Here is a 12,588-nt window from a genome sequence, read left to right as displayed (position 1 = left end):
AAATGCTACGGTCAGCGAAGGACAAGAGGGATCCTCTCTCCTCTGCAGGAGTCTACTGGATACCATGCAGCTGTGGACAAGTATACATAGGGACCACCAAACGCAGCGCCCAAACAAAAGTCAAAGAACATGAAAGGCACTGCAGACTAATTCAACCAGAGAAATCAGCCATAGCAGAGCACTTGATGAACCAGCCTGGACACAGTATATTACTTGAGAACACAGAAATGCTGGACCATTCTAACAACTATCATGTCAGACTACACAGAGAAGCCATTGAAATCCCACAAGCATGCGGACAACTTCAACAGAAAGGAAGAAACCATGAAAATGAACAAAATCTGGCTACCAGTATTAAAAAACTCTAAAATCAAAACAGTGGATGGGAAACAACAGTGGATGGGAAACAACAACAACATGGCAGAGCACAGCTAATGAGTAACAAAGGATGCCCCCAGGCAAGAGACAAAAACCTTTCAAATGCTAATTAGGGTGATTAACTGAAACATTAATGCTGGCTTCCCAGTGACAAAGGACTCTTGCCACACCCTGGACTCTACACAGATATATATTCTTTCCTTTCCTTACTTAGTTTATCCATACCTCACAACCTCTGAGGATGCCTGCCATAGATGTGGACGAAACGTCAGGAGAGAATACTTCTGGAACATGGCCACACAGCCCGAAAGACATACAACAACCCTGTGATCCCAGCCATGAAAGCCTTCGACAACACATTGCAGGATTTTTCTGGGGCAACGCTGATGGAAACGCTCCAGAAGTTTGGTGTGATGTCTGTAGACTGTCCACATTTCGCAGGTGTAGAGCAAGGTTGGGAGGACAATGGCTTTATAAACAAGCAGCTTGGTATCTCTATGGATGTCCCAATCATCAAACACTCTCTGCTTCATTCTGAAAAATGCTGTACTCGCAGAGCTCAGGCGGTGTTGTATTTCAGTGTCAATGTTGACTTTTGTGGAGAGGTGGCTGCCAAGGTAGCAGAAATGGTCAACGTTTTCTAATGTGACACCATTAAGCTGTATTCCTGGCATTGCAGAGGGATTAGCTGGTGCCTGTTGGAAGAGCACTTTGGTTTTCTCAATGTTCAATGAGAGGCCGAACTTCTCGTATGCTTCTGCGAAGGTGTTTAGAGTGGCTTGTAGGTCTTCTTCTGAGTGCGCACAGACTACGTTGTCATCGGCATATAGGAGTTCTATAACAGATGTTGTGGTGACCTTGGTTTTGGCTCTCAGTCTGCTGAGGTTAAATAGCTTGCCATCTGTCCGATAGATGATTTCCACTCTGGTGGGAAGCTTCCCATCAACAAGGTGAAGTATCATAGCGATGAAGATGGAAAATAAGGTAGGGGCAATAACACATCCCTGCTTGACACCTGATTCCACCTTAAATGGGTCACTTTGGGAGCCATTGCTGTCCAAGACTGTTGCCATCATGTCATCATGGAGGAGCCACAGGATGTTCACAAATTTGTCAGGACACCTGATTTTTGGAGGATGGTCCAGAGAGCACTGCGATTCACTGTGTCGAATGCCTTTGCAAGGTCAATGAAAGCCATGTACAGAGGTTGGTTTTGTTCCCTGCATTTTTCTTGGAGCTGTCGTGTAGTGAAGATCATGTCGACTGTTCCTCTGGAGGGACGGAAGCCATTCTGGAATTCTGGGAGGGTGTCTTCTGAAACAGGGAGAAGGCGGTTTGCAAGGATTCTTGTGAGGATTTTCCCAGCGGAGGTTAGAAGGGAGATAGTTCCCGCAGTCTGTTCTATCCCCTTTCTTGAAAAGGGTGATGATGGTGGCATCCTTGAAGTCTGCTGGGATTTTCTCGGTCACCCACAACATTTCAATGAGCTGGTGGAGTTGTTGTATCAGCTCAGGTCCACCCGTTTTGAAGATTTCAGCAGGGATCCCATCAGGTCCGCTGGCTTTGTTGTTTTTTTTGTTGGCTGATGGCATTGCTAACTTCTTCCAAACTAGGCAGTGCTGCAAGCTCATCCCTGGTTTGTTGTTGCGGGATTTGTGAGAGGGTCTCTTCGGCCACATTGGAGCTGCGATTCAGCAGGTTCTGGTAGTGCTCTTTCCAACGTAGTGCAATTAATGTTTTGTCCTTCAAAATTTTGGTTCCATCTGATAAGCGTAGGGGCTGTATGCCATGGTTTCTTGGTCCGTAAATGATCTTTGTGGCTTTGAAAAATCCCTGAGCATCATGGGTATCTGCAAAGTGTTGGATTTCTTCAGCCTTCTTTGTCCAACAGATGTTCTTGAGTTCTCTGGTCCTTCTTTGGACCTCAGCTTTTGCACTGGCATAGATATTTTTCTTGGCAGTACAGTTGGTGTCTCTCTGCCATGTTTGGAAGGCTTTCCTTTTGTTATCAATTAGCTGTTGGATCTCTTTGTCATTATCGTCAAACCAGTCTTGATGTTTCTTAGTTTGGTATCCAGTGGTTTCTTCACTGTGATGATGGATGTCTTCAGTTTGTTCCAATGTTCCTCAACATTTTTGGGGTGTTCTGTGGGTAGATGATCTTTGAGTGTTGTTTGGAGAAGGGCTCGTTTGGAGGGCTCCTGAAGGGCTTGGGTGTTCATATTGCGCCTTGTTTTTCTTCCTTGGAGTCTGAGTTTGGGGACGATCTTGATAGCCATCGTGGATTGGATCAGTCAGGTGCTTCACAGGGTCATTTCTGATAGCAAAGCCAACTCCGTGTATTCTTCACTCTTCTTCAGGCAGTCCTTTCCAGAAGAAGGTGTAGCCTCCTTTTTCTTCCTTCAGCTGTCCCTCTCCTGCTCTCCGGGTCTCCTGAAGGGCGATCTTAAAGCGTCCCAGCTCCCTTGCAATGATAGCAGTTCTGCGTTCGGGGCGTTAGCTGTCAGTGTTATCCAACAGTGTCCGTACGTTCCATGTTCCAAAGTTCATTTCTCTTTTTTGGCCACAGAGTGGCGACCCCTCTGGACGCGGCAGTCCCGTCGGGGATAAGAGAAGCAGACTATGTTTAGCGCACCTTTTCTAGCCCCTTTCCCGTGTGGGGTGAGCAGAGCGGATCCTAAAAAGAGCTGCTCAGTCATGGATACAGCTGCCGGACTACTTAACTGCCTTGGTCCTTGAGGTAGAACGACTGAGTCCATATCCACCGCCCATGTGCCAGTCTGTGACCAGGGGCTTCTAGATTTCACAGTCCTGCCCCCGTCGCCACTCGCTGATCACCATGGGACTTTTGTTGGTTTGTTTTTATTTTTCTTGGAAGACGCCTGTGCATGATTTTTTTAATGTGTGGAGGTCGGTGCACGGCCGGTCAACACACAGTCTTCACAGAGTGAGGTTCCAGCAGTGGTGTGGTTAACACAACGGGAGTGGCTTCTCAGTCTGTTGCAGATAAAGGGATTCAGTGCTTCTTTTAGTTTATACATGAGTATATATAGGAAGTCTAATTCCAGCAAAAGCTAAACATTTACACTACTTTGCATAATACAACAGCAAAATAATCACATAAAGGGAAATTAAGGCAAGTTAATTTTCAGCCTATGAATACAAAGCAGAGGGTTAAGTCTTAGTCCAACTGAATATCACCAAAAGGCATCCCCACCTCACCCTATCCTGTCACTGATGCAACCACCCATTCAGCACATCAACATGTCGCACTGACACTTCCATATCTCTCCCAGTCAAAGGAAACAAATGCAGTCAAGAAGGAGATCAAAGGACACATTAAAGTTCACCGAATGACAGCATCCACATCTAGCAAAAGCTGAAATAAACAGTGTGAGGAATGATTATAGAAAATGCTTTCACTCACCTCATAATACAAGGGTGTTTCTTTTTCTTTTTCTTTTTCTTTTGTCTTTTTTACTTTTACTTCTGCAACTGCAGTTTCCATGATCTATAAAAATACAAGGCAACAAACTAATGTAATGGAAATAATTTCCCGGATTTACTCTTTATATTGATTTTGAATATTCAGTTATCTTTCATGTGAAATATATTAGATACCCATATATTTAAATGTTTTTATCCTTGAAAAGCAGGCTCTCATTTCACATGCTACATTGGTTTTGAAATTACCCTGTTTCAGAAGTGGTTTAACAAGTGCATGGTATAGAAAAGGAATGAATAAGTAAGATAAACAGCTTCCTTAAACATCAGAGATTCTTCAATTGGCCATCTGTGCAATCACAAATATGGTATCTGTGCACGATGGTGCCAACAAGATATTCTAGAACTCAGAAAGTTTTGATGGGAGCCTGCTCATTCTCATTGTTTAAGAATATGGCTCACTCCTGAACAACTATTATAGTGGCTGGATTACATCAGAGAAAGAGGGTGGGTTGTATTCAGAGGAAGGGGGGAGGACAAAATTCTTGAGAACTGGGTTAGTTATAACTATAAAGTGGAGCCCATGGTGTCACAATGGGTTAAATCCTTATGCCGGCAGGACTGCTGACTGAATCCGGGGAGAGCAGGTGAGCTCCCTCTGTCAGCTCCAGCTCCCCATGCGGGGACATGAGAGAAGTCTCCCACAAGAATGGTAAAACATCAAACATCTGGGCGTCCCCTGGGCAACATCCTTGCAGATGGCCAATTCTCTCACACCAGAAGCAACTTTCAGTTTCTCTAATTGCTTCTGACACAGGGAAAAAACTTATAAGGTATTCTATTTAGACTCAGTAGAAGGGATTGTAACCTCCATTTTTTAATTCAGGTCTCAGACAGTAGAAAGGCCATATTTTCAGGTTTTATGCTGCTATATTTTCTGGATGGCACCGACAACAGAATAATGTTCCTGGGGCATGGAAGAACATTTTGGGGTTTAAACATTTTTCAGGACTGGAGGATAGTAGTGAGTGAAGTCCCTTGGAGGGCAGTGGCTCCCTAATCCCTGATAATTGCCCATCCCTGCTCTTGCCCTTAAATCCTGCTTCTAAGACAAAGCTTCCATCCTACTTCCTTCCAAGCTCCTTTTTGACAGCATATGACTGGAGCACATATGAAGCTAGAATTCTTTTGATACCACTCTGAGTGACAAACAGAGCAGCTGTCTTCTTAATATTTAGTTCCAACATCATACCTCGATTGTAAATACAAAATACCTGTGATAATATTCCTTCCCATGATACCACACTGAAAAGCCTCCTCTGTGGCACTTTCACAGCAAGAGACAGAGCCTTTATATGGAGTTCATCCTCAGGCTGGCTCCCCAAAACAAAGGCAATACTGGGACTCCAATTTTCCTGTTTGAAAACAAAAAAAGGCATTTCAACTATATTTTTAAAATATAATTATATTTCCTTTGTCTCTTTTAATGTATTTTTTCATGTTCATATTGGTGATATTTGTATCATCTCCCACCAGGTGGCAATATTTTATCATCAGAGAAATTATTTCTTTGGCATTCATGAAGTTAACAAAATTTAGTAACAGTTTTGCTATTCTGGAAAGAGGTAGACACACATCTATTACAGAGCTTTTATATAAAGTTCATCCTCAGCTGGGCTCCCAAAAACAAAGGCAATACTAGGGCTTCAATTTTCCTGTTCCAAAACAAACAAAAAGCATTTTAACTATATTCTTAAAGTATAATTATGTCTCCTTAGTCTCCTTTATTTTTTCATGTTCATAGGGATGATATTTGTATTCCCTCCCACCAGGTGGCAATATTTTACCATCAGAGAAATTATTTTCCCTGGCATTCATGAAGTTAACAAAACTTAGTAACAGTTTTGTTATTCTGGAAAGAGGTAGACACACATATATTACCAAGTAAAAAATAATTAAAAGAAATCAGGCTTTAAATATGACTCTATATAAAATTAAATAGTCTTAGAAATTTACCACAGATCGCAAAATAAACATCTAATAACTACAAGATTGTTGTTGTTGTTGTTGCTGTTGTTATTTTTCTTTTTCTCTTTCTTCACAAATTGAGTTTCTAAGCTCATCTTAAAGATGGCAGTGACAGCAAAATTCAAATCAGAAACCATTACACAAACATTTCCAATAATGACCTTTTTTTGGTTCAGCTCTTTAATCTGTTAAAGTCAAATTGGATGTTGATTCTGTCCTCTGGGGTATTAACTATCCCTCCCAATTTGGTGTCATCTGCAACTCTGATAAACATGACATCTATTTCATCATCCAAGTCACTGCTAAAGATATTGAATAGTACTGGGCAGTGGCTACTTCTCTCCATGACGAGGAGGAGCCATTGGTAAGCACTCTTTAGGTTCGGCCAGTCAACCAATTCCCAACCCACATAAAAGTGGCACATTGTCTAGCCCACATTTTATTAGTTTCTTTGTAAGAATGTCATGGGGAACCTTGTATATCCCATTAACTAACTAACTTACAGTAACTAACTATATATATAAAAGTCCAGTTTGATTGATCTGTAATTGTCTAGTGGACTGAGCCCAGAAAGTTCTAAGCTTTATAAAATGACTCAGATGACTGAATAGAAGGCATGCTTAACAAATCTGGAGATGACACCAATTCAGGGGGTGGTTGACTGCACCACTGGAGATAGGAACAGAATCCAGAAAGAACTTGATCAAAACTAAAAAAAATAATTTCAACATGGATAAATACTATGCCTAGGCAGGAAAAATCATGAAAGCTGTTGTTTGATGAGGCACCAGCACACTTTCAGAGAGACAGCTAAATAATAGAAATTGAAACAGTGAATGTAAAGCACTAATGGAAAGCTTACTTTGTTCAACAGAAAGCAGAAATAAAAAACAAAAAGAGAAAACAATTTCGGAAGATTACAGAAAAGATGCAAAAACAAGAAGAAAAATTGAAAAAGAACCCAAACATTTTTTAAAAAGCCCCAAGAAATTAGAGTTCTACAGACACAAATGTCAATGGTAACAACATCAGAAATGAACAAGAAATTGAAAAGAATGAATTTGAGAAATTATGAAGCAGCTCACAAAACATGTGAATAGCTAGCATAATTTTTAAGGAAAAAAATAATTAGATTAATAGACAACAAAGACAACTTAATTACAAATAATGAAACAATACTGAAATTAAACAAATTGCATTAAGCAAAATCAGATTTAAAATTAAGTGACTGATAGATATATGAAGGAGAATAATCTTCCAAAACTTACAAATGAACAAAAAAGAAGAGATGAATAACCCAATTACAACTAAAGAAATTTCCAAAATGATAGCAAAAGAAAATTTAAACTTCCTGATCCAGGTGGGTTTAACAGCAATCATTAAAAAGTTGAAAATGCATTAATAAGGACCATGCAGAAATTATTTAGCTCAATTCTAGAATTGAATAATATTCTGGATACATGGGAAATGGCCATAGTAGTCACATTTATACAAAGAAGGACAACTAACCCAGGCAACTAATCCAAAAGGGCACAAGACAAGGGTGCCCATTGTTGTCACTGTTATTCATCTTGGCATTCAAAGTATTATTAAGGAAGATAATTGTGGAAGGGGAAAAAAAAATCAAAGGACTGAAAATTGGAAATGAGACATTCAGGCTGAGAGCATATGCATTCGTAATTTAATCTTTATTTGCCTTTTTTTGTATGTAATTTAAAAATAATGAATATTAGACTAGAAGGAAGAATAGGAAAAATATTTCCCTAGGGAGAAAGAATATAATTATATATGATTGTCTTCAACCAAAAGGAAGAGGAGTCAATATACTGCAATAGTGTGGGTGGAGAGAGGAAATCGCGTAATTGGGAACAAACAATGTATAATTTTTTTCCAAAATATTTATATGTTTATATATACATATATATGAATAGATGTTATTTTTATTGTTTGTTGACAAACATGAAAATTTGCAATTGAAATACATATATAATAAATGTATTTAAAAAAAAACCTTGCAAAGCTACTGGCAGTCCCCAAGTTACAGACACCTGACTTACATATAACACCTAGTTAAGAATGGGGCTCAAACAACAGGAAGTGAGAGAAATCTATCCCTCAGAAGGGAAATTCACTCCTGAAAGAGTTATTATCATGGGGAAAGCTCCACTGAAGCTTTATCAGGGGGCCGGGCTGTGGCGCAGGCTGGTGAGCAGCCTGCTGCAATAAATTACTCATGAGGTCATGAGTTTGAGGCCAGCCCGTGGCGGGGTGAACACCCGTCAATTAAAAAATAAAAAAATAGCTCCTGCTCGTTGCAGACCTAGCAACCTGAAAGATAGTTGCATTTATCAAGTAGGAAAAAAGGTACCACTTATAAAGTGGGGTGGCAAATTTAACTAATTTACAACATTGGAATGAGGAAGTGCCGTCACAGTGGATGATGAAGCAGCTGCTCCCCCCTGTGGCCAGAATTGAACATCCCCTCAGGGGAAGGTTAAATTGCCTCTGCGTCTGTCTCTGTCTCGGTTCTATGTGTATATGGGCATTGAATGTTTTCCCTATATGTATATAATGTGATCCGCCCTGAGTCCCCTTTGGGGTGAGAAGGGCGGAATATAAATACTGTAAATAAATAAATAAATAAATCACTAATCCTTGTTTCCATAACAAGCCATTCCTTTTTTTAAAAAATTCAATGATCACAGGGACAAAAAGCGAAGTAAAATCTTCTGAATAGGGGCACAGGCAGCAAAACAAACACCACAGGGGTGTTAATCCTTCCCTATGCTATCCAAAATTTCTGTGTGTCTGTGTGTATATGTGTGTGTGTGTGTGTGTATATATATATATATGGCTAGAGTTCCGACTTACATACAAATTCAGCTTAAGAGCAAACCTACAAAACCTATCTTGTCAGTTACTTGCTAATTGCCTGTACAACCTCCCAAAATTTCATAGCATTGAGCCATTGCAGTTAAAGCAATGTTGAACTGCATTCACTCTACAGCTCAGCCTGGGAAGGAGTGTGTATGGCGTAATTCACTGCATTGTTGTTTGAGGCAGGCCCACCACCCTGTCTAATGCAGTGATGCAGCAGGATAATAATAATAATAATAATAATAATAATAATAATAATAATAATAATAATAGCACCTGAGATTGAGGATATAGAACATATTATTTGACAGTAAATTGTATCAGAAGGTGAGAGACTTCTACCTCAGTCCATATATCAAACCGACAATGTATTGGGAATCTCACATCAGGACAACATATTTTATGTGTGGCCAAGATCCAAAAATAACATATAAAACAGCTCTGTATTTAAGCAAAACAATACATTTGAGAACCACATATGTAAATTGTAGGGGTGCCAGACTAATCTGATCTCTTTTTTCAATAGAGTTACGAGTTGGGTCGATTACAGGGAATGCTGTGGATGTAGCGTACCTGGATTTCAGTAAGGCCTTCGACAAAGTCCCCCACGACCTTCTGGCACACAAACTAGTAAAATGTGGGCTAGACAAAACTATGGTTAGGTGGATCTGTAATTGGCTAAGCAAACGAACCCAAAGGGTGCTCACCAATGCATCGTCTTCATCATGGAAAGAAGTGACAAGTGGAGTGCCGCAGGGCTCCGTCCTGGGCCCGGTTCTGTTCAACATCTTTATTAACGACTTAGAAGAAGGGTTAGAAGGCATGATCATCAAGTTTGCAGATGACACAAAACTGGGAGGGATAGCTAACACTCCAGAAGACAGGAGCAGAATTCAAAACGATCTTGACAGACTAGAGAGATGGGCCGAAACTAACAAAATGAAGTTCAACAGGGACAAATGCAAGATACTTCACTTCGGCAGAAAAAATGGAAATCAAAGATACAGAATGGGGGATGCCTGGCTTGACAGCAGTGTGTGCGAAAAAGACCTTGGAGTCCTCGTGGACAACAAGTTAAACATGAGCCAACAATGTGATGCGGCAGCTAAAAAAACCAACGGGATTCTGGCCTGCATCAATAGAGGTATAGCGTCTAGATCCAGGGAAGTCATGCTCCCCCTCTATTCTGCCTTGGTCAGACCACACCTGGAATACTGCGTCCAATTCTGGGCACCGCAGTTGAAGGGAGATGTTGACAAGCTGGAAAGCGTCCAGAGGAGGGCGACTAAAATGATTAAGGGTCTGGAGAACAAGCCCTATGAGGAGCGGCTTAAAGAGCTGGGCATGTTTAGCCTGCAGAAGAGAAGGCTGAGAGGAGACATGATAGCCATGTACAAATACGTGAAGTGAAGTCATAGGGAGGAGGAAGCAAGCTTGTTTTCTGCTGCCCTGCAGACTAGGACACGGAAAAATGGCTTCAAACTACAGGAAAGGAGATTCCACCTGAACATCAGGAAGAACTTCCTCACTGTGAGAGCTGTTCGACAGTGGAACTCTCTCCCCCGGGCCGTGGTGGAGGCTCCTTCTTTGGAGGCTTTTAAGCAGAGGCTGGATGGCCATCTGTCGGGGGTGCTTTGAATGTGATTTCCTGCTTCTTAGTAGGGGGTTGGACTGGATGGTCCATGAGGTCTCTTCCAACTCTACTATTCTATGATTCTATGATTCTATGATAAGGAAATATGATGTATATATTCAGTTTTATCATATTTATTTACTGTATTGTTATAAGTGTCTTATTTTAACTTACTATACATAGAGTATAATCAAGTCCGATCAAGCCTCGTTGTTTGGTATGGTATTGTGAAACGGCCTAAGGTTTATTAATAAAATGTATTATTATTACGGTTTGATATATGGACCGAGGTAGAAGTCTCTCACCTTCTGATACAATTTACTGTCAAATAATATGTTCTACATCCTCAATTTCAGGTGCTTTATATTATTATTATTATTATTATTATTATTATTATTATTATTATTATTATTATTATTATTATCCTGCTGCATCACTGCATTAAGACAGGGTGGTGGGCCTGCCTCAAACAACAATGCAGTGAATTTCACCATACTCACTCCTTCCCAGGCTGAGCTGTAGAGTGAATGCAGTTCAACATTGCTTTAACTGCCATGGCTCAATGCTATGAAATTTTGGGAGGTTGTACAGGTAATCAGCAAGTAACTGACAAGATAGGTTTTGTAGGTTTGTTCTTAAGCTGAATTTGTATGTAAGTTGGAACTGGACTTTTTAAAGTGTCACTCTAGCCATCTATATATACACATACACACGTACACATATACATACACACACACACACGTTTTGGAGGGATTAACACCCGTGGAGTTTGTTTTGCTGTTTGTGCCCGTTTAGAAGATTTCCCATCACTTTCTGTCCCTGTGAGAATTGGATTTTGAAAAATTGAAAAATAATAATAATACCGTATATAGAACAGGCCTGCACAACCTGTGGACCTCCAGGTGTTTGGGCCTCCAATTCCCAGGAGCCCTAGCCAGCTTGTCCAATGGCCAGGAATGCTGGGAGCTGAAATCCAAAAAACCTGGAGGGCCACTGTTCAAATGAGGCCCCTTCCACACATCTGAATAAAATCCCACATTTTCTGCTTTGAACTGGAATATATGGCAGTGTGGACTCACATAACCCAGTTAAAAACAGATATTGTGGGGTCTTCTGTCTTGATATTCTGGGTTATAGGACTCTGTGGAAGGGCCCTGGGTTATATGACAGTGTGTGAACTCACATAACCCAGTTCAAAACAGATATTGTGGGATTTTCTGCCTTGCTATTCTGGGCTATATGACTCTGTAGAAGGGCCCTGGGTTATATGACAGTGTGAACTCACATAACCCAGTTCAAAACAGATATTGTGAATTATCTTGATATTCTGGGTTATATGGCTGTGTGGAAGGGCCGTGAAGGTCTTGCTGTGATGGGGAGATGAAAGAGAGCAGGAAACAGCATCAGAGAAAGCCCTCCTTCCAGTCAAAAAAGAAAAGAAAGGAAGTGTAAAGATGGACTGAGCCACCTGAAGCCTGCTTGTAACTGCGCCTGTACATTGCCCTTTCAACAGTAGAAGGCCTGCATTTCCAATGGATCTCTAGCAGCTGTTCCTATAGAAAACAGAGCCCGACGCACCTCTTCCAAGCGGGCAGCCACCAGCCCGGCTTCCCAGTTTTTTGAGCCAGTCGTTGGGGTCGCAGGGGTCCCCCCGCCGCCTCCGCTCTTGGGCCGCTTCGGAGCCATGGCCAAAGGGAGAGAGAGGCGCCTGACGAGCAGCCCCTGCGCTGGAACCTCAAGCCTAGGCGTCGCCTTGGCAACCGAGGGCGGCCTACCTTCTTTCGCATGCGCAGACCGGCTCCCGCGCTCTTTAGTGATATGCGTCTCCACGGCAACCGCGGGGCCTGACTTTGCTAAACCACAGGTGAAGCCTCTCTTGCTTATTTTTTTAAAAACTATTTTAATTGCAGTTCACAATCAGCAAAACCGTTGCAAATGTCCAGTTTAATAAAATTTTCCATGTTTTTATGATAGAACCAAGTAGGAAATAACGTTTATAACCCAGGAACAAAAATGATAAAAACACCACAGAGTATTATCAATAGTTCCACTTAGGACTAACAATTTGATTTAGGCCTTAGTTTTTTGTTTTTTTTAAAATGTATTGTGAGGTTAAATTTATATTGGGGAACATATTGCCCTGTACATTTGTGGGAAATATGCAGAGAAGTTACATTTTAATTACATTTTAAATGAAGAGCCAAGAATAGAGTACTTGGTTGTTGTAT

At 41.0% G+C, this 12,588-nt stretch overlaps 1 protein-coding gene across 12 annotated transcripts in view; it reads right to left on the bottom strand.

Annotated features, from left to right (window-relative positions):
* Window positions 1-12,141, bottom strand: part of spag17 (sperm associated antigen 17) — a 133,123-nt gene extending 120,982 nt beyond the window's left edge. For 7 of the 12 annotated variants that reach the window (XR_010003338.1, XR_010003337.1, XR_010003339.1 and 4 more), the window contains exons 1-3: window positions 11,939-12,137; window positions 5,097-5,237; window positions 3,806-3,889 (exon numbers count right to left, since the gene is read on the bottom strand). Coding sequence is in view for 5 of the 12 variants with exons in the window: in XM_008115276.3 (XP_008113483.1) it covers window positions 3,806-3,889; window positions 5,097-5,237; window positions 11,939-12,046 (333 nt within the window). In the remaining 7 variants the exon portion in view is untranslated. Of the gene's footprint in view, window positions 1-3,805; window positions 3,890-5,096; window positions 5,238-11,938 lie in introns of all 12 variants that reach the window. The other 5 variants (XR_010003341.1, XR_010003343.1, XR_010003342.1 and 2 more) reach the window with 1 other exon arrangement.
* Window positions 12,142-12,588: the final 447 nt, after the last annotated feature.

Source organism: Anolis carolinensis, chromosome 2, assembly GCF_035594765.1.
Source record: "Anolis carolinensis isolate JA03-04 chromosome 2, rAnoCar3.1.pri, whole genome shotgun sequence".
Classification (NCBI taxonomy): domain Eukaryota; kingdom Metazoa; phylum Chordata; class Lepidosauria; order Squamata; family Dactyloidae; genus Anolis; species Anolis carolinensis.
This window is presented reverse-complemented; position numbering and strand designations above follow the sequence as displayed.